The 22350-nt window shown below is 43.9% G+C and overlaps 2 protein-coding genes across 3 annotated transcripts in view; both read right to left on the bottom strand.

The window, feature by feature from the left end:
* Positions 1–927: 927 nt before the first annotated feature.
* SLC19A2 (solute carrier family 19 member 2) lies at positions 928–12339 on the bottom strand. The gene is made up of 6 exons (XM_030235142.2): positions 11988–12339; positions 11224–11829; positions 8315–8537; positions 4672–4864; positions 3651–3792; positions 928–3417 (listed from the first exon to the last, which is right to left on the bottom strand). Exons 1-6 carry the CDS (start codon positions 12171–12173, stop codon positions 3292–3294), a joined length of 1476 nt encoding a protein of 491 aa, XP_030091002.1. The 5' UTR covers positions 12174–12339; the 3' UTR covers positions 928–3291.
* Positions 12340–18676: 6337 nt separating this feature from the next.
* Positions 18677–22350, bottom strand: part of F5 (coagulation factor V) — a 34060-nt gene continuing 30386 nt past the window's right edge. For both annotated transcript variants that reach the window (XM_018908100.3, XM_018908102.3), the window contains exons 23-25: positions 22056–22204; positions 21109–21291; positions 18677–20285 (exon numbers count right to left, since the gene is read on the bottom strand). In XM_018908100.3, coding sequence (XP_018763645.2) covers positions 20097–20285; positions 21109–21291; positions 22056–22204 — 521 coding nt within the window. In that variant the 3' untranslated portion in view covers positions 18677–20096. The remainder of the gene's footprint in view (positions 20286–21108; positions 21292–22055; positions 22205–22350) is intronic.

Genomic DNA, 22350 nt, shown 5'->3' on the forward strand with positions numbered 1-22350 from the left:
TGGGAGGAGCAAGGATTGCCACAGTTCACGTGGACTTCCTTCACTTGCAGGAGAGAACAGCCTTTCACCAGCACCAGATGAAAAACACTTAAACTCACATTAAGCGTAATGCTATACCTGCATGACCTACTACTTATATTCTTGACATATGCAAGCAGATATTTTAATCCCTGACTGTCAAGAAACTCATCTCCTCACAGGTGACTCCTGTATTCACCCAGGGAAGGCAGATGAATGAAATTCAGAACAGACCTGACATACCAACAGTCCTATCCTTCAGCAATAAAGCTCTGAAGGAAGCATATGTAAGAAAGCCTCCCCTCCCCCTCTTCTCCCCAGAACACCCCTTTTCTTTTGTTTTTGGTGTTGTGCACAGGGCTTGTTGGGCTACTACCCACACAAACCACTGCACCCTCCAGCCCAGCCTGCACTATGAGGTACAAGCCACGTCTCCTAGAAACACAGCACAGGAGAGTCTTCCAAGGCAAGGTGTGCCAGGATGGGGAGCTTACAGCATTTCTCCTTTAAGGCCTCAATTTTACAATTAGGTCCATGTAAACAAAAAGGTCCTCTAGCAAGGAACCCTACACCTGCTTTCCTGTATTGTCACCCCCAGTTAGACTGGAACGTCCCGACGAGGGCTACCCTGCATCGGTGAGTGATGATCTCCCTCTGCAGACCAGTCTGCACTGGATTTAGAGTGGTGCTTATGGACTGCTCAGCAGTTAAGAATCCCCAAAACAAGACACTTGCACAGAGTTATGCAAACCTACACAAGCCAGCCAGCAACTATCAGTTTCTTGAAGCCTTGCTTCTTTTTGCATGCTTTGTTTTAGATTGTTTTTCTCTTTGTTACAAAGATGCTCAGAACAATCTGCAGCAGCAGTGCGATGGATCAGCAGGGAATCAAACAGAAAAGAAACCATCTTCCACATAGGATAGCTCAGAGTATTTTTATTTAACAAAAATAGCTGTTTAATTAGAAACCAACAACATCCACATGGTTACAGGTTTTCCTAGGCATCACCGTTAAGTCTGCATACAGCTCCAATCAGGCTCTATAGTCACCTCATCACCAAAGCAACAGCCGAGCTCAGAACCTGAACAACATCCAGGTGTGGCTTCAATAACTTGTGGGCCTGAAGACATACACAGCATAACAAGCCTTTCTATTGTAGTTGCCACAGTTTCATTACTTTGGTACAAAAATTACTGATATTGCTGTAAGTCAATAGTTACTTTGTGACTTGCTTTTAAAATAACTGTGCTGTTCCCCATCAAAGATTTGACCTCTGTAGGAAAAGTATGATTAAAATTGAGCTGCTCCTTTTGGTCACTTGACAGGAGTGCTGTGTACCCATTCCCCCTGCTTTGCTCCAACTGCCATTAGACCAAGGAACTCAAAAGACAGACTATCCCTGTTCCAGTACAGCTCATCAGCTAGCATTTCATGGCTTCAGATTTTATTTTGTTTAAAAACAAAAAAAACACAGAGAAAGGAATATATACATGGGTGGCTTCAAGTGTCCACTTCAGGATAAGGCAGTTAAGTTTACACATATAAATGCCAGTGCAGCTGAGCCCCTCTTTAGGGGGCTGTTTCAAGAGGCAATGTGCAGAAAGAAAAGTTTTTGGGGAGTGGGCTCCCCTGAGCAGGCAGCCTGGAAGGGCTCCCTGGATCCCAGGCAGCACATGCCAAACACATTAATCATGCACCTTGTGTAGTAAAGGCTGAGGCTCACAGAAAATGATGGGAAGTGTCCCAGCCAGGGGGAAAACACCTTCCCAACCCCAATACTGTGAAATCTCCTTGGCAGTAAAAGCAGATGATGAACCAAAGCTGCTTCTTCAGCTGAAAGAAGAAAGGAGCTCTAACGAACACACAGGGAGAAGGCATGGAGGGAAAGGCTGCATTGCACCTTCTCCCTTGCCACATCTCCTGTACACTTAAACTCACCACAACTTGCACAGAAACAGGCACACTCCATAGGCATTTGTTGCTGTTCTGGTCATGCTGCCTGAGTAACCAGGTGCCCAAGCCCAGGACAACTGTACAACTCCTCCTCAGTGTTGAAGCAATTTGGAAAATATAAATTATTTTAAAAAACCGATATGAGGCAAGTCCCAAATTACTTAAACTGGACTAAATAAAGAATTGCCCACTCTAAACATTCATTGTTCTGCTCATGTGGAAAGAAGAGGTAGAACTAGTGGACAGAGACCCACCAGAAGCATAAAGGCATTTTAAAATAACAGTGGAAAAATGACAGACCATAAATCATCATTTTCCAAAGCCTCAGGCAGTCATTCTACTAACCACCATAATTGAAGGTGTCAATTTAATCACCACAGCCACAATTTTCTAAAAGCACAAAGAATAGCTTAAAATCCCGTGAGTTACCTTCCTTCTCAGTGCTATGCTAACATACATCACCCCTGAAACCGTCCAGCCTGTGGGTTGTGAGGCAGTGACTCCTGTAATCACAGGAATCTGCAGCCCTAAGGGACAAAGTCAAAGTTAACCAAGGGTCCCATGGATTAGCATTTTGCCTATTTCAACTCCCTTTAAGTTTCCCCTCCAGTTACAGTCCTTCCTAGGAACAGGTCTTTGTGGAACAGGTAGTGCTGCTGATAGTCCATCCACCAGTGCCACAAATTGCCCCAGGACACAGTTATGTTTTTGGGGAAGCACCATGATCAACTAAGGTAAACCTCTGGCAGCAAGGATGACAGACAGGAACAGGAGAAACAGTACAAGCTCCTCTAGGAAGCATGTGCGTATGCAGAAATGTAAGTGCACCAGTTCTCAAAACAGAGCATCCAGCATCACAGGGCAGCTTCAGTGAGAGCCACACTGCAGAGCACAGTCCTCAGGCCACCTCCTTTCACAGGCCTGGGGCTCTCCATAGAGAGGTCTGTTAGTGTGCCCTCATTTCTGCCCTGTTACAGCACCTCATGACAGAGAGCAGCAGTTGACCAGACAATCACAAAACTGTCTGCAGATGGACAGTATTATACTAAAACTTCCCAAGGCTCTCATTCTTTGAGAAAACTTACTGTTCTTTGCTGCATATCCCATACACGCAACAGAAGAACAAAAGGCATTTTAGAAAGAAGATATTTGTTCTTACTTACGTAAGAGCTAATATATTTACCTTCTAAAATGTGCTACTAATATAGTATAAATATGGATCATATACCATTAAGGTGATTGCCTTGGGAAGAAAAGGCAGAGATTAAAAACAGACCTCTATCTTCATACATAGTCACCAAGAGTCTTTGCTTAGTGCACTACTGGCTTTCAGGAGATCTGCTTTGCACCTGCTCTTGTCTTCTGTAAGCTCCCACAATACTGCAGATGCCACTGACCAAGAACACCAGTGAGATGGCCGCAAAGTAAGAGGCATAAATCATGAACTGCAGAGAAGAGGAAAAAAATAAAAACAAGTGGTTAAACCAACAGTTTCCAGATTCATAGGAATGTTAATAAAATACATGAGTTCCCTTCCACTTCTAAAATATCAGGATTCAGTGGTTATTTCTCTGTCATATCCTTGACCCAGAAACAGGTGGCTGAGAAGCTTTACAGCTTGGTTTATCTTCCTCCCTTCCCCACCTCCCATCAATAATAGTAAGAGCATCTATCATACCTGGGTGAAGATGTCCAAGCCAAGACCACTGGCATCCACAACAATCACAGTGAGCAGAGTCTGAAGTGCTAAGGCAATGAAAGTATTAACCCCAAATACCAGGGCATACCGCTCCACACTGAGATTTGTAGCAATCTGGAACCTGGAAAGAAAGGGGCAACCAGAAACATAAGGGAGAAAGCAGAGGAATGCATGAATGGCAGGAATGTTTCTGAACAGAACAACTATGCAACTTGAGGAGTTACATTGACTGGTTTCATATTTTCCACAGCTAAATTACCTTGCTCAGATAGTGTCCTTTTCTAAATAGGATCACAATGAACTAACTTAATAGCTAGAAGAGACTCACTGACACATGCAACCCCTCTTTTTAAAAGCAAACAAACAAACAACCCAACCCACCACTAAGGGAACTCTGTGGGTTTCAATGTCACTGAAGCAACCCAGCTGTCTGACGTAAAGGGTCTGGTCACATGGAGAAGATGCAACCCATTCTGACCCCAGAGAGCAGCTGGCAATCTCAAAGCTTCAGTCTGTTGCTCTGTGGTCCATAACGTTTTGTGTCTTTCTAACCAGAGCTCCCTTTGCAGTTGCTAGTTTCAGCATCACCCCTCTCCTTGTGCTTGAGCTGTCTTGGAGTGATTTTGTGGTTCAAAACCAGCTAAGCTTTCCTCCCCAAAGTGACTAATAACAATGAAGTAGTTTTCCTACAGGTTAGGGGAAGTTGATGCTTCAATCCAGGCAAAACACTGTCCTTTCCTCATCTGTTAACACTTCACTCCAGCCATGTTTATGAAAAACATCCCCCTAGCAATCAGCACTATCTAATATTTAGAAGCATTCACTTCAGTGTAACAAGACTTTCAAGCTTGGGCACACTGCCAGCCAAATATATCTCCATGCCTCAATTTCCAACCTGACTCACAACACAAACCCTTGCAACAGACTAGTTACACAGGAAAGGCACCACTTTCACACCAGCTGTAACCTTGAGAGCAGTTTATGTTACAGAGATACTCACGTTGCTATTGTGATTAGCATCATGTAGATAATTCTGAAGATGACATAGGATGAATAGCACACCCAGATGTTACGAACAGTGTCCATGACATACACAGCAGCAGCAATAAGAAGAGAGAACAGGGCAAGTGCCACTTCACCCCACATTGCCCAGGATGTTTTTATGTGACCCACAACAACAACTGCAACTGCTCCTGTGAGGGGAAAGAAAGCATAAATCTTAGTAATTACAGCTGGAGCAATTTGGAGATGGTGCATTGGGAGCTCTACAGCCCCTAACAGCCAAACATGAATGAAGTGGAAGACACAAATGGGAACACCTCAGCAGTTCTCCTTCCTGACCCTCCCTCACCTGGAACACTGCTGTAAACTCCCATTTACTTTTACAGAAACAGGACAAAAAATACATAGGTCAATGCTGACTGCCTCTAAAGTCTTCTCTCTGGCTCCAGAAGCATGACAGCCCCAGGCCTCAGACCACTGCCACTCACTCCTCTGTGCTTGACTGTGGCAGTGCTGTCAATAATTGGGTAATTTCTGTTGAGAAATGCAAACCCTGGTTCTCAAAAGCACTAACCTAATTATTTACTGGTGCTTTAGCAGAGGGTAGGAGGGAGAAAGGCACTACTCACTTTAATGCATAGCTGATAAAGCTCTCTCCCAGGAAGCAGAAAAACCTACATTTTCTGTCATCTCCACACTGGGCTATAAGATTAAGTAAGACAAGGAGTCCAAATCTACATCTCCTGGAATGCAGCCCAATCACAGGTTATAATCATGTACTATTGATTGTGCCAGAACAATCCTTTACAACCCAGACAGGTTTGTAACTCTGGCTGGATTTTGTGAAGAGGGGATGGGGATAAAAGACAAATCAGAGGATGGGAAAGTATGTGGTATTTTGTGCAATTCAATGAGCAGACAAGGTGTGTTTCATGCATTATCATAGTTGCAACTACTGAGAATGTCTATATACATATTACATTAATAAAAAATTCCCATTCCAAGTAGGCCTTGTTCTGCAAATAAGCCAAATAGCAACCAACAGCATAATGGTGGTACACAGCAAACCAGACAAACAGCATACTGACAAAGGGAGGTTTACAGGACATCTATGAAAAACAGGATTGTGTTCAGCAGTAGACCACCGCACAAAAGTGCTACAGTGCACTATCTAAGCTCTTTGTAGCCCTTAGACGGCATGCTGTCTTAGAAAACCATCAAGTACACCAAGATTGCTTATGCGCCACCAGTTTGCACAAGCCTGCAGTCCTGTCAGACCTTACCAATCTTGCAGACTAGTGAAGAATGGCACTATGCCAAGGGAAAGGATTTATTTTCCTTTACTAAAGTCTGACTAACATCTTGTTCTTTGGAAGTCTAGCTCCTCCAGTAGCAAAACTCTTAAATGCAAAAAGAAGCTCAGTCCTAGAGCATTCTTCCTAGTGTCTCAGCAATTCTGAAATTTGAGAACAGACATGAGGATCTCATGGCAATTCACAAAAATTGTACTCTCCTTATGTTCCAAGGTTGTATCAGCCTGACACCTAATTAAGACATTCAGTCTCCGTCCTTCAATGAGACACATTCAGCTGATCAGTGGTTTCACAACCCAACCTGATAAAGGATTGTCACACCGCAAAGAAGGTGCAGGGATGCAACCTAACAGTCAGCTGATCTCCCTAGAAGGGATACTAATTCTCTTTCCCAGGACAAGGATCTGACAGCTACATGAGTCACCATACCAACTTAAACCCATCTGCAGGGCAGGGATGGCAAAAGCACCTTATGAAAAGGTTGCCAAACGTTGCTCCTAACTGAGCACAGAATGACTAAGAGCAATTAAAATGGCAAATCAGATCTGGGACACAGCAGGAGAGATTTCTAATACAGGGGAAAGAGTGAACAGCATGTTCTTCTGTAAGTCTGATGCCTCACTGAGTAAAGCTGAGTGCAATTCAGATTATCCACCTTCAAAAGGAATGCAACTCAAGCCAGGTTTGGTGCAAAGATGAGCACATTGTGTTCTTGCAGAATTAAAGAACAGAACAAAGAGCTTAACTTTACCAAAGAACAGCTAGAAAAACCTGGCTTGTCTGGCCCAGAGCAAAGATTTTGTGCTAAAATACAACCTTGGCACAACATTAGAGATAAATAAACAGATCATTAATAAATTCAAACTGGAAACCAGAAATTAGAGCGTTTGCACCAGCACTAGGAAGTCAGGTCACTGCATGCTCATTCTTAATGGGTGTTAGGACTTCCAGTCCTGTCACACACTTCAAGCTTTTAGTTGTGACTATTAATCCATTAAACTGCTTCTTTCAAGCAATTAATCTCTGTCAACTGGAAGGATTCTGTCTTTTGAGCTGTTCAGGCTAATTCGCCTGAAAACATCACCCAAAATGATTCAACTATTTATAAAAATGATACTTGAGGAAAAAAAAATCAAAATGGGAAACTAAAAACTTCAGTATTACAAGAGTTTAGGTCCATTGTTCACAGGCCTTTTTAAAAAGGACCTTGTTATCAAAGATGTTCATTATAAGGTTTGAAGACTACCCTTTCCCCTCCCTTTTTTTATTTTTTAAATTCTGCTGCTATTAGGCCACACTATGGATCTTCTTTTCCTTGATAACAATTATTCTCCTGCTAGGACAAAGGTAGGGTGGTAGAGGAAGCCAATCCAAACAAGAAGTAAGAGCCACAGGCTCATGCTAGAGTGGAGAAACAATGTATGACAGCAAGGTATTTAAGGGCAGGTTTAGCACACCAAGGACTGAATAGACAAAGTCATCAAGTTGCCAACAGTTTCAAACCTAACTAACAATGGGTTGTGGACCAGCTTTTAGAACTATAAACCAGCCACAGCTTCCTATTGAACTTCAAGAAGGGGCTGAGCAAACCCAAGGAAGCACTAATAATTTGTTTGTGTACCTTGGTTTCTTTTGCCCTCAAGTAGGTGATGTCCACAGCAGATGATGGAACAATGACTCCATCAAATAAAAGGGATGCGCTGCAGCAACATCTAGAAAACCTCTGCAAGGGTACATTAGTTTTTTTAAAACAGCATTGTCCTAGTTCTGGTAATGAAACAGTATTAAACAAGTTCATAAACAAACACTTGTGTTCACTGACCTACCTGACCCTTTCAAGTCAACCAACTTCCTTCATCTTAATAGCTTCTGCTCCTAACAGTGCTGAAATGACTAACCATGGCTCACTGCATTCTGGGTGCATATAGGAAACCTTCATAGGCTCCTGGAGAAAAACCAAAATCACAGGACCCCATGTCTGACTCTGAGTGGCTAAAACAAACATAACCCCACTGTTATGGTGACAGTCAAGAGCACACAGTCAGCCACATGCCTGGAGCCTTGTGCCAAGTATATCAGAATGATGATTGCCTTGGGAGGTTCCTCTAAACACCTACATACTGGATTACAAGAATTAGAGCTGCTCCAACGACTAACTCACAATGAGCACCCTACCTGTGCATGTCAGGGAAGATTCATCCCAAATACCAGGGTCTACCTCTCCTGCATGCTTGGGGGAATGCATGGCACTTCCCAATCATGCTCTAGTGACCTTGAGGGAAACAAGACATTTCTCACAGCAGAGTAGGAGCTAAGCAGGAAGCTTACCCAGGAGCGTCGAGGCTGCTTCCACAGCACCATTGTAGATGTCCGCGCTGTGAGAAGGCAGCACCATCTCCCACAGGCCCTGAGCGTAGTTGATGACCTGAAAGTAGCCACAGGTGGACAGTGCCCACCACACAGACCAGCAGAGCATGGTCCTGGAGGAGTAGCACTGGAGGAAGTCCTGCCAGAGGTCTTTAAGCACCTTTGCGATGTCTACTTTCTGCTTCTACATAGATTGGAGAAGGAAGGGGAGAGAAATGTTAAGTCTTTTTTATGAACACTTTACACTGCTCCACAGAGTTGCCCCTTTCAGGTGGGTCTGATCACTAGTGAGTGACAATAACACTCTTGGATACAAACCCCCACACAGTAATGAATAAAAAGCTTTCCCATCTCACAGCCTCTGTGCCAAACAGGGCCGTACCCTCACATGCAGAGGAAGGGTTCAGTCCCAAGCACCTCGCCTTCTCTGGCTCTGCCTGGCAGACAGCAGGGACTGCCACATATTATGTGAGCAACTGAAGGGTACCACAGAAGAAACACCAGAGAACAGGACATAATATCCACTTTGACAAGACAGGATCAGAAGCCTGTCTTGTCATGATTTACATCATAAAGGCAAAAAGTATCACTGGCACTTTTAAGTTCTGATTCAAATTCAACCAAATTTTGTAGCACAGAGAACTACATCTGTCCCCAGATAAGTTGATTTTCTTTAGAACAGCAGCAGAGGAAAAGAGCTTGTCTTTACTTTGTAGACAAAAGTTCCTGGTTACATTCGCTGCACACACACATGTACAGACATAGACTCTTTAGGGCAAGACCCTTCTGGTCAGAGTAGGAGGAGCAGTTACTTAATGCGAGACTGGGCAGAGCCCCAAGGCCCACCCGGCACCTCAGGCCCCTGTGAATGTGGATTCCCTGCAGGGAAACACATAGTATTGTCACAGGACTGAGCTATTGCACATTGTGCTGTCACATGCCCAGTTTCAGAGTGGTTTCCAGACAGCAGCAGCAACTTTGAGCTCTTGGCATTATGCCCTTTCCCTGGGCGAATCATGCAGTATGTTCCTAAGAAAGACTATTTTCCATGAGCAGTAAAACTCATTTCAAAAGGTTTCTACTAAAACCCCAAAAGACCACAGCCTGAAACCTGTCCTGAACTTCCTTTCTTCCACCCCTTCAAGTGTCACTGATTTCTAAGCATCTTTATTAAACACCACACAGTCCCACCGGAGCCTTGCCAATGGCATAACTCTTGCTCTGCATAAGCAAAACAAAACTCAACAGAACAACTTGGGAAGAAGTGACTTGTGGCAATGTGACCTTACACATAACTCCCACACCGATGATTTCACACGAAGTACAAGTTTAGACACAGGAAAACAAGAGAAGGGAACAGTCACACGCAACGCAAAAACTGATGTGGCTGCTCAGCCCCAAGCAAGTGTCTGGTAAGGCAGAAAGGCACACCTGCTCTGCCCTGCCCTGGCAGTGCCTCTTCAATACAATTATTCCTACAGCCATCCATGTTTGTGAAAAATAGTCGCTGTTACCTCAGCAAGAAGGACAATCATCATGCTCCAGTGCTTCTCAGCCTTCAGCACCTGGTGTAAGTGACCTTAGGGGAGTTAGGCAGGTGTATTCTCTCCTTTTCTAAACTCTTCCCCACTACTTCGGTACTACATGTACTCTCACAGGAGGGGAGTAAGGTAAACAAAAGGAATGGATGAGTTACATGTTTATGGCACAGAATTTGTCTTAACAAATACCCTTCAACATGCAAGCATAACTCAGGTAAAAACATCCTTGGTCACACATGATCATGCCGGATGGGTCAGGATTAAATCCCTGGCATGTTAATACCTTTAATTCCCAGCTGTAGCTGAAGAAGCAGAAAGCCCTGGATGCTGCCTCCCCCAAACCAGCTAACTGTGGCTTACTTGCTAAGAAATACCCACTGCTGACTAATCCAGCAGCTGTGCTTGCCTTCTGGCTTTTCCTCAGAACCAGCACAGCCTCGTTCTGTCTGAGGACAAGGCTGGCCTCTCCCCAGGGCCTCGAATCCCCCTGCCAGGAATCTTCACATATTTGCATTTCCTGAAGCAATGAGGCCAGCAGGGACCTGCCCAGCAGGCAACTACACACTCACACCACTCATACTGGGCCCCAAAACTGGAGGCTGCTCACCCATGGGACCCAGCATGTCCTTCACTGCACTTGTTTCCATACAAATGACTTTGCCAAGTTATGCAGCCCACAAAAGCCACAAGTCAGGGCACTACCTTGGCATTCTCAGGAGGCTGATATCATGCAGATGTGCTTCCTGCAATTTCTCACATTCTGCCCTTCTATTACTAATCAACGTCTGCTTCCAAGTGCCTCCAAGAACTACTGTAGTTTCCTTCCTAGAGCAGCTTCCTTCCAGGATCATACGATAAATCCCAATTATTACACAGCATACTGCAGCACAACTCACAAAACAGTTGGAGTAACAATGCCAAAATCTGAGTACATGAAGAATTGCCCCTTTTCTGCAAGTCACTGGGTGCATCCAGAAGCACACATAGAGTTTTGACATATGCTCAATGTTTAGTGTCCCAGAGATGTCCCTTGCTTTGTACCATTGAATGGCAATCTGATGCCCAGAGCATTCAAACTGCAGCCTTGGTGAGACATGAAGAACAGTTTCAGAAAAACTAAGGAGCAGACTACTATGCTCAAAGAGCAAAAGGATGCCAGTAATAATTCTCCCTATGCCATAAGTAAAGAAGAGGGATACGTAAAGGGATATTTTTTTGCTGATATGTATATGAGATACTTAATCTCTAGTGCTACCTAGGTATATGCACATGTGACAACCACGTCAGTACAGGGATCTTCTACTCATGTAAACTCAGGGCACAACTCACCTGTTTCTTTGCTGAATGACCCTCCCCATTTAAGGGAACTTTTGTCTCATCCTCCCAGCCAGGTGCCCTCTGCACATCGGGATGATCTTGGACAGCTGCTCCATTTTTACACTCCATGACCTTCATTTCAAAACTACGTCGCTGACTTGATAGGTGGTGAAAGAAAAGGCTTTTTTGTGGCATGGGCAGGAACCACGCCGTGGCAAAGGCAATGGATATGCTGGTTAAGGAGACAACGTTCAAGCTGAAGAGGGACCATCCTGCCACTGACACAAGGACCTGCCCAGACACCGAGCCCACTGTGTAACCCACCAGGGTGGCACTTCGGCAGTAGCTGGTGACCTGCTGGTACAGGTTGATATCGACGACACTGTAGATGTAGGAATAATAGGCGATGTCGGTGGCAGTCCCCATCCCGTAGAAGAACTCAAGGAGCTGGAAGGCCCATAGCCGCTGGGCGTACAGCAGCATGAACCAGGTGACGATGAGGCTCAGGCCCTGCAGCAGGACCACAGGCTTGTACCGCAGATAGTCCGTGGCCAGGAACACGGGGAAGAGCAGCGCCAGGTAGGAGTAAGTCCACACCGGGTAAATCTCGTTGAACACCTGCGGGAGGGAAAAGACGGCGGTAACCGCCAGCACTGCCGTACTGCGAACAAAGCACAGACATACAGACACACAGCACACAGACAGACACACACCCTGCGGGGGGGGGGGGGGGGGGGTGGGGGAGGAAGCCACCCAGGGACGCGGTACCGCGGTACCTGGGTCTCGGAGAGGTTCTTGTGCGGCCCCAGCAGGTACCGGGTGAGGAAGGGCTCCGACGGCCGAACGCTGCAGAAGAAGCCGTAGGCGCAGAGCAGCGCTGTGGGCAGCGCCCAGCAGCAGGCATTGCCGCTGGCAGCTCGGGCGGAGCGCCGCGCCAGCCGCCCCCCTTGCAAGTCCGCCATGCCGGGCCCGGCGGGGCCGGGGCCGGAGGCGCCGGTGGCGGGCACGTCCCGGTCACCTCCCGAGACGAGGCTCCGACCCCGGCCCGCGGCGCTGAGCCCCACGCTGATTGGCCAAACGTGCGGAGGGCGGGGCCACACACCGCCCTCGAATTGGGCAGACCACCCCCGTGGGCGGGGCCAGAAGCCGTGCGCGCGGTAGGGGCGGAGCAGGGCCGGGGTCCCCGAGGGGCGCTCTCCCCCGGAGCTCGTCCTCGGCTCGTTGCTCCGGGGCAGGTGCGAGCCTTCTTCAGATAGCTGCTCCCGCAGAGATCCCGGCCGGCTGTGCCCGGTTTGGTCGGGCTTTCAAGGCCCGGGCGCGTTCGGCCGGTGACCGCTGCTGTTTTCTTCCCTTTCGCGAGATAAGAGCTTGAATCACTTTAGTGGTTTAATAAAGCAGCACCTTGTTGTTCAACCAGAAGAAATAAAACTGTTGCATTCGATGTCGTTATCTAAAGTTTTGCCTAGAGCTTTGCCAATCCTCTGAACTATTTGCTGTTTTTCTGTTCAATGTATTCCTTTCTATCTGCTTGATTTGCCTTTCCCTTAGCTTCACTCCCTTGATCTCCACGACATTGCTGCTACTCCTAGGGCTTCCTGCTTTATACCTCCAGTTTGTTCTCCAAACTGGCTGATGCCAGAGAGAATTCATACCAGGGGTCAAGCCTCCCACCTGTGCAATTGCATATTCTGCCTCCTAGGCATCTGGATATACAGAGCAAGAAGCCCCAGAACAGATTCCTTGTAGTGCATAATTTTACTACTATTACTATTATATATTTATTACTATTTTATTACTGTAATCACCATAATCATGCCTTGGTAAACATAGCTACATAGAGGATTTTGCCAGTAACGTTACTCAGCTGTCAGTAAAACACAGTTAAATATTTTGATCATTGGGCATCAGTGTTCTGCTGCTTTTATTTTCTGAGTTTAGCAAACTTTCCTTTCTATTGTTCTCCGCGTTCTCTTCTGTAGAAAACCTGTAAGATTTATTAGGAAAAAAAAATCACTATTTCACTACCTTTTATCTTGAAGTAAAACCCTACATACAAAGAATCAGTTCCTGCTAATATTGGCATCCATTTCAGCCACAGGCAAGGAAGGGCTGATCTTTTCAAAGAGCATGGTTAGAGTGAAATGAGCCGAAACAATGACTGATAAACGCGTTGCCAGTGGTTCCCTCTCTCTTAGCAGCGCCTCTGTCCCGCTGGCATGTAGCCCAGGAGCAGGTAATGAAGGGATATGGGCTGTTATCAAGGTGCTGTGCACCCTCTTGACTATTGCTTCGTGCCGAGCAGGGGCAGGAGGAAAGAACAAAACCTTGGAGTTCTTGGTGTGCCCTGCCTAGAGACAACAGTTCCCACAGCTTCCAGGCTGCTCACAGGATCTCATGGATGGCCTTGCTCTTTTCCAAAACAACAATCCTTAGAGCTGTGCCACTGGAGCTCAACTGCTCTTTCCAGTGTTACGAGTTACATCAGTTCAGCCCTTTTCCTTAAAAAAAATACACAGTCAGACAGGCAAACTAAATTCCTCCTCCAAAAACTGCAACAGAAAAATAAACTGCAAATTTTTTTACTTAAGTGCTCCATGTTTTCTCAGGATTTGTTTTGTTTTCAAAAGAACTCATGTTGTTTTATTTTCATGGAATATTTTCAGCCTTTGGGAACAAGATAAAATTTTGTTCCCTGATTTTTTACTTCTATCTTTTCTTTTCTGTCTTCCTCCACATTTTCTCTTTCCATCTCCCCACTCTACTAGAAAAAGTATGGAAAGGTTAAACACGTTTGATAGTAAAAACCTGAACACTTCCAATATTTTTTTCCAAGGTGAAAAACATAAGCTGTGAAAAGTAGGGTTTTTCACACTTTCCTTAATCTTATTTCCTTCTTCTCTCAACTTCTATGCCTGCAGTGTATTGTGGAGGAGTTAATAAAATGTATGTGCATGTAAAGTTCTCCTAAAATCTTGCCAAGTTGTTTAGAGAAAATCTTCTGTAAATTAAAAACTTTAAAAGTGCACTCTTGTGAAGCTGTTGTTCAGAATGTTTCCTCAGTGTGTGAAAGCACTAAGATGGTACAAATATTTCAGAAATTATCCAGACAGAGAGAATAAAACAGATTTGTCTTTTGCTGAGTATGGAAGGAATAAAGGCACAGAAACATGACAAACAGCAGCAACCACTTTCTTTTTTTTTAATTATTTTGGCCATTGTAACTAATCTGGGGAAGTAGACTTCATTAACTGGTATCTATGTTGGAGTGAAACAGAATTAGCAAGAAGAAAGCAAAACTCCAAATTATTTCTGAAATGCAGGCTGATTAGTTTAGATCAAAGCCTGTAGATTATAGCAATCTGTTAGAACAATAGACTAAATATAACTTTGAAGGCCTGTGTCTTCCACTTCCAACTCCCAGTTGATCCTTTGATAATCTGGGGGCTTTCAAAAGAAAACTCATAGATATTATGAAGCCATAAAGGGTCAATTTAAACCCAATGTGCATGGTGGGGTGAGGGGGAATGAAGTGTTGTAGTTCACTGGAACCAGCTGATACAGAAGCCAGTCTAAAATCCAAGCTTCCAAGGCCTGCAGAAGCATAAGGACAAACAGCCATCTCTCCAAAATACAGGAGTCATTAGGAGACAGGTTACTATCAAAAGCCTCTGGCAGAGAACTTCCTTTCTGCCCTGCACACCACAGCAAGCTCTGCATTGTGTCCAATGCAGACTGAAGCAGAGAGCTGTTAGAGACTAGGCATTTGTGGCTGAATTTGAGGAATTACTTCCCTCAGGATACCAGAATAACTCCTGGGCTGAGATGGGTCATGTTGTACAGCACTATACATTTCCATTATAGATGTAATTGTTTAAAATATTTTACAGTCAGCTACACAAGGAAAAATGGAAAAGCCACTCAAGTCTGCTACAGTGGAAAAATTGTCATGGGAAGTGCTAAAAGAGTGATGTTAAAAAGTAAAACAATCACTTTAAAGAAATATACCCTGTACTTCTATTAAATGAAGAAGCAAATAGGTTGGTCTGAATTACTTGATGCTTGGTGTATGTAGGTCACAGTGGGCTAAACACAGTATTGCTCCCATTAGGAATGGTGTTACAGATGTGCCCAGGAACCCTGATAATGACCCCATGGCCTGTTTTGGAGAGGGCTGTACAAACATTCAAGACGATGGACTCCCTACCTGGAGGAGACGGTAATTAAAGGATGATTCAAGCACTGCATGTAACAAACAAATGGAGAATGGGGCACAGTAATGATAGGAAAGTGTAGGTGGATAAACTGGTTATGATGCAGAGCTAGCATGAATAAACACAGCAAGAAGAGGAATATTTTGCACTGATTAAGAGGAATAACTGACTCATACAAAATAGCAGTTGGTCCACATAGGACAGTGCTGCATCTCATTTCTCTGGTGCTTCATGGTAATATTTGATAAACAGTCTTCCCTAGCCCATATGCGGGCATGGGGAGAGCCTTTCTCTTTCTCTCTCATGTATGTGCCAAAAAAAATCTTCTGTCATGAAAGACACCTTGTGAGTGTGAGTGCTTGTGAGCCCTCCTTTGTCCCTTAGCACCATCCTAAATGATCAACCCACTAGTATTTAAGGCCATTTCAGGGGGTGCTGGAAGATCCTCAGAAGATTGGTTATTTGTCTGGAGTCCTGAACACATTCTCATTTGATGCTCTTTCTGCAGGGTTCTCCTGGCCCTTCACTCAGACATGCTTTTGCCATGCACCCTCACAGACATCTCTAATGTAAGAAGAGCCCCAAAGCCCAGATTCACCTTTGCATCTGTGCTGATGCACAGTTCAGGTTTCTGAGTGGATGCAGAAACAGGATCTGCGTTGGCTTTAATCCATGCAGCTTTGTCTCCTCAGTCTCCTGGGCAGTTTGCAGACTCCTGGGCACCTTGGTGAAGGTGAGCTGGCCTGGCTTCAGTGCAGGTATCCCTGCAATGTAGGTGTTACATTCAGAACAACTAGCAGAAAAACTAGCAAAAATGGAGGTTACACCTCCTCTAAAAGGCTGAGGTGTCTGTACCCATCCACATGAGACTGCCTGCATCTTTGGACTGTACAGGGCACTCTGCACAAACTTGTCTGGATACTGGACTACTGCATCAGGCTCTGAAGAAACTACTGTGGTGCTGCTGTCAGTGTCTATTTCAGAGGTGCTCAACTGTGTTCACACATACTTCCAACCTCCTTTCCAGTCTAAGTGGAGACACAAACAGTTTCAGTGTCTGTGTGAAGGAGTACAGTCACCACCTCTGGAAAGAAAATGGAAACACTTAGTTGCACCTAGTAAAGGTGGTTGAGAGTAAAGCACAAGGCTTCAAGCACAGCCACCCACGTGGTATTGTCACTTGCAGATGGTCAACTTTGGACACCTTGCAGCCTCTTGGACGCTGAAATGAGCATTAGAGGGCAGCAACTCCATTGTGATGCTGTTTGAGGCTAAAAGCAGTTGACTTTGGACCTTTGGATCAAAGGCCAGTGTGAAGGCATCCATCCAGATTTGTGAAGAAATTATTTGCTGTATTACTCTGAACTTTGGCACCACATTTCTCCCAGTCCAAAAGAGTTAATGTTTGTTAACCTTCATGCTGTCACATGCATCTTTAGTCTCTGAGAAAACTGCAGGAATTCTTGCTCTCCTTGTGTATTTTGCAAATAATCTCAACATGCATAGAATTTCATTCCACAGGGCATAAAAGGCTCTGCAGAACTGACTGGTTTAACTATAGATTTCCCAAAGCCTTGGCAAATTCAATCTAAGATGGCTGCTTAATAAAATTAAAATACTTTGTGTATGTGGTCCAGCTAGGGTAGAGTTAATTTTCTTCACAGCAGCCTGTATAGTGCTGTGTTTTGGTTTTTTGACTAAACGAGCACTGATAACACAGGTTGTTTTAGCTCGTACTGGCAGTGTTTGCTCAGTGCCAAGGCCTTTTCTTTTCCCCACCCTGCCCCACCGGTCAGGAGACTGGGGCTGCCCAAGAGGCTGGGAGAGGACACAGCTGAGCCAGGGGATGTAATATCCCAGACCGTGTGACATTGTGCTCAGCAGGAAATGGAGGGGGAAAGGATAAGGATGAAGGGGGAATGTTCAGTTATGGTCTTTGTCTTCCCAAGAAAATGTCAGGTGTGTTGAGGCCCTGCTTGGCTGGAAGCAGCTGAACATGTGCCTGTTGATGAGAAATGGCAAATGAATTCCTTATTGTGCCTTACTTGCATGTGCAGCTTTGATTTGCTTATCAAACTGCCTTCATACCAACCCACAAGTTTCCTCTCTTTCACTCTGCCAATCTTCTCTGCCAGGGGAAAGCCATTAAGTGACTGAGTGAGGACTTAGCTGCCTGCTGAGGCCAACCTGCTGCAGTCCTTTTTGGTGTCCCATGTGAGACAAGAGGATTTTGAGATAACACCCCTGAACAGAGTGTGTTTTACGTAGAATTTCTAGCTGTTATTGGCAGTAGTTCATACTTTTTGCCTTACTGTATATAAGAGTCTGGCACATTAGCGACTGGTTTGGACCTTTGCTATTTATTGTGGTACTTAACTTTTTCTGCTGTGCAAGGGAACATTTTGTTATCAGCAACGGCCTCATGTCTGAGGTGGCACAGGGCCCAGACATCCCTGCTCTACTGGGCAGGCTGGAACACCACTGGGATGGGGTTAATTTCCATCATAGGTGCCAGAGGGTGGCTTAGATTTGTGACTGGGGCAGTGTTCACAACACAGGGGTGTTTTAGGTGGCACTGAACAGTGTCTGCATGATGTCAAGGCCTTTGCTGTTTACCTCTCTGCTCAGGCTGGGCATTGACAAGGGGCTTGGGAGGAAATGCAAGCAGGAGAGCTTACCCCAGCTAACCAAAGTACTGTTCATTAGTAAGCAGAAGCAGAATCTTTAACTGGTAAATAATTGATGCAGACGGACTGAGTCATGCTCCTGCAATCAGTTTTGCAGTTATGTAACTTTACACAGAATTAGATGTGTGTGTGTGTGTGTGTGTATAAGTATAAATAAAAAACTAATTACTTATTTAGAACATTAAAGATTACTGCCCTCTAAAAAATAATTTCACAGTTATCACATGAAAACTTGGTTCTGCTGAAGTTAGCAAGCATTTTTGACTGTTTTCCAAGGTAAAACCTCATTCCAAAGTTTACAAGTCTTTCTCTTTTTTCCTACTGAATATGGCTTATGTGGCAATTTCATGGTGGTGTCAAACAAAAATAAATTAAGCACAATTACAAAATACTAAGAAACCAACCTTTAAAGATGAAGGAATTACTCACACTGTTTCACCATTTGAAATTAATTCTAATTGGTGAATTAGAATTAATTCTAATTTCTAACTGAAAATTTTACTTTCCTGTTGCAAACTTTCACTATTACCAGATCTACTACTGTAGAGGCAAATATACAAAACAAAATTTTGATGCCTTTCATGCAACAATATTAGATTTATTTTCCAGTGAAAAATTACAACATTTCGTGACATAGTAAAAAAAGAAGAAAAATAGAAGAAAATGTTTGTTTAATTTTTACACTTTTTTCACTCCTGTTCTATCCCCTTCTCTTTAAAATGCATGTTCTGTAAGAGAAAGAAATGAAAAACTACTGAAATAAAACTGGCTAACACCATTCAAGGTTCAAAGACAAACTACTTTAACAATCCAGCCTGCTAAATGGTACCTCGTGTGATAAGTGAAGAGTGCTGCAAATAAACAATTTACAGGATAGAAGTCCAGAACACTACTGAAAGCTTAGTTAAAATTCTGCTGGAGTAATGAGTTCATAGACTGTGTATCTATTTTCAGATGTAGTTATCCTGGGAAAAATCCATGTAAAATCTATGCACAAGTGTATTTCCATTAGTGAAAATGCTGCTAAATTGTAAGAGAAGATGCAGCTGTTTCTGTTACGCAGTTTCATCCAATCCTCCTCTGCCACTCCCAGGCTGTACTGTCACTGAACAGCTGCAGTTCTCAAAGCTTTCCTAATCAAGGGAGCTCCCTTTCCCAACAGTCTAAAAGTGTATATGGGACTGAGCATCAAGGCATTCTGAATTCTCATGTTGGTTCTCCCATTGCTGTTCCATCATCTGCCAGGTTAAATCACTTCCCTTTTTGTTTCTGGGAGGGAAAGGCATTGCTGACCCCCTTTTCCCTTTCCAGGGCACTGAAAATTAATTCTGTGAATCCACACCATTCAGGTGTGCTGCATATGCAAGAACCAAACCAACAATGCCAGCACACATTCTCTGAGAAGGGGTTGCACAAAACTTAATGCTGAGACATGTCCTGCCTTTGCCACAGTGTAGACGAAAGACATATGGAGGAGAGGCCACTCCTACAATAATTTCTCACCAAGGCACTACTGGAACGCAGCACCACAGCTCCAGATCAGCACTCGTTTTCCCTCTCAGCCTTATGTATAGAGAACATCCACCTGCTATAGCTTTCTATTCCTCATCTGTGCTGCAAAAGCATTTCAAAATAAGATAATCAGGGCTCAGCATCAAGGCCAGAGTCTCCATTCTAGGGATTTAGGACTTAAAATTAAGTAAAAAGTAAGACAGAGTACTGGTTATAATGAAGAAATGATAATACTAATCACAAGGGACTACTATTTCTTCCAGAGAAAAAAAGCTGAAAAGAGATATTCCCAGAAAAAATAAGCTGTTTCCTAAAGTGTGTATTTGTAGGAATGAAACACCTGCCAGAGAAATCTCTCAATCCTGCTGGTAAAACATTATGTTCCTTTGACAAAAGACATATCTAAACTACTAAATGTGACTGTTTTAAGGGTTTCTTAATGAACAGGTTGTTCTGCAAGATGACTGCTGGCAGGTTAAGAGCTCCCAGACTCATCAGTCCTCTTCGCAGCCAGACCCCCACCAAAATCGCAGCCATAGAGTTCTACCCGAAGGGCAATCCCACGGTACCATGTTTTTGGAACAATGCGAATGAACCTGGACAGGATGGGTGGGTTAAAAAAATTCTTGATGTGCCCATTGCTGTTTGCATTACCCAGGAAAACCTACAAATACACAAACACAATTAGTTAAAAGGTGGCATTTGAAAAAAACCCTGCATTTTCTCTTGACAACAGTTCCAAGCTGTTGCAATAATCACACCCAGGGTAGATGGACTGGCTCATTTCTGGTTTTAAACAAGACCACAACAAGTCTCTTCCTAACGTGCTGGGTTAAAAGTAGTTAAAGCCAGCAATCGCTGAGTCTGAATGGATTAAACAGCCTCTGTTTCCATCCACACCAGAAAATTTGCCATTCTAATTTCTAACTGACCAAATCCCCAAACTCCTCTTATTTCACCACTGCTAACAGCCCTTCTGGATTAGGTTGGTGTAAGGTAATACAGGAAAAAATACTAAGTACTGTGTCTGCTCTGTGGGTACCTGAAGTTCCCCAGCTCTGATATATAAATACTGCTTACTAACATTATTTCACTTTAAAAATCAGGGCAGAAATAAAAAAAGAAAACAAAGAAGCTGTGGGGAATCTGTTATTCATTCAAATTAAATGTCCTTGTGCATTCAAACTAAATGTTCTCCTTTACAAACAGTATCAGCTCCTTTTATCACAATGTTGGCTGCATTCTCTGCAGATACAGCGTTCATTCCTTTTATTATGATTAATCACGATCTCTAAAATCAGATGGATACTGTGACATTATCTGTAGTAACCCCAGCTCCCTAGCATTTTACAGTCAGTGAGAATATCAATTTGGCTGGGCATTCTGCCTTTGAGCCTTGACTGTGTCCAGCACCTAAAACCAAACAATTCAATTCAATTCAATACAATACAACAAAACAATTCAATTGCCTGGGCTGACAGTGATACCTTTGGCATTGAGCTTGAACCCTCTGTGTAGGACTTCCACTCGGAGCCTTCATTGCTGTACAGAAGAACATAGGTTTTCACAAAGTTTTCAGCTGACATGGATGCGACCCCCTGTGTAGCAATAGCAGTGATCTTCTTAACTGTGAGGAGATCAATTTGCAGCCACTGTTGGTTGTTGTTAAACTACAATTGATATGAAAGTTTGTGTATTAGCAAATATATAAATGTCTGTATTTGCTTAAGTGAAAATCATGTTTACAGGTAGTTAAAACTGTATCAAAATGCATCAAAACTGTATCAAAGAAGTCCAGAAGAATAAAGCTGAGGCAAGTCACAAACATTCTTAGTGATCTATATAATTAACTTCATTACTACACGTAGTATGTTTGGAGTCTGAAGATTTATGCTTTAATTTCCAATACATAATGAAATATAACAGAGATTTACCTCCAGTGTTAAACCCTAATACTTAATACTAATACCAAATACTTATACAAAAGAGCAGCTTCCATCAAATCTCAAGGTTCTTTGTGAAGAAATGCAGCTCCATTTCAAAGACACAGAAGCTCACATGCCTTGCTGAAGGTCACTCAGCCCCAAATCCACTAGGCTACACTGCCTATAAGCCAACCCGGAATGGGTTTCTTTAACCCCTTTGAGACAAATATTCAAATTGCACTCATCTTCTGAAATTAAATAGGCTATTCCCACAGACTGCAGACTGTGGCTCAGAGAAGAGCATTCTTCTCTCAAAGTATTTCACTGCTGTTGCCAGAGGCTCAACAAATTTCTGCTGAAGAGTTGAGCGGTGCTCTTCCCAAAGGACGGTTGTGAAGTGACCAATCACGCTCAGAACGGCACAGAGCATGCAGGAAGCACCATGACCACACAGACAGCACCAGTTTATTAACCAGCTCCTGTTGCCTTCACTGTTGTTCTCCTGTTACCTTGGCTCGCCAGGCATTCATCTTTCCATTGTGACTGAGACGAGCAAGGGAAGCATCCCATGTATTAAACCAGGATGTCTTTGTAGATGAGGCTGTTATCTGGGTATTCTTGATCTCTCCACTTTCCATTCCGAGTGGCAAAGAACAGCCTGTTGAGAGGAGCACAGTGTCATCTCCAGTACACCCAAGTGGCCACAGCAAAAGCAACAATTTTGGAATGGAGAAGACCCACAGTTTTAGCTTCATTTAAAGTATTAGGTCAAGCATTTGCCCGAATGGAAGCAGTTGATCAATT

This window comes from Serinus canaria, chromosome 1 (assembly GCF_022539315.1).
Source record: "Serinus canaria isolate serCan28SL12 chromosome 1, serCan2020, whole genome shotgun sequence".
Classification (NCBI taxonomy): domain Eukaryota; kingdom Metazoa; phylum Chordata; class Aves; order Passeriformes; family Fringillidae; genus Serinus; species Serinus canaria.

Bases quoted from the DNA above. Each gene is read 5' to 3' on its own strand.
- SLC19A2 (XM_030235142.2), bottom strand. From the start codon at position 12,173: ATGGCGGACTTGCAAGGGGGGCGGCTGGCGCGGCGCTCCGCCCGAGCT. The intron at 11,830-11,987 runs GTACCGCGGTAC...TCCCTCCCGCAG, and splicing joins AGAACCTCTCCGAGACCCAG to GTGTTCAACGAGATTTACCC. The intron at 3,793-4,671 runs GTGAGTATCTCT...CTTTCTTTCCAG, and splicing joins ATGCTAATCACAATAGCAAC to GTTCCAGATTGCTACAAATC.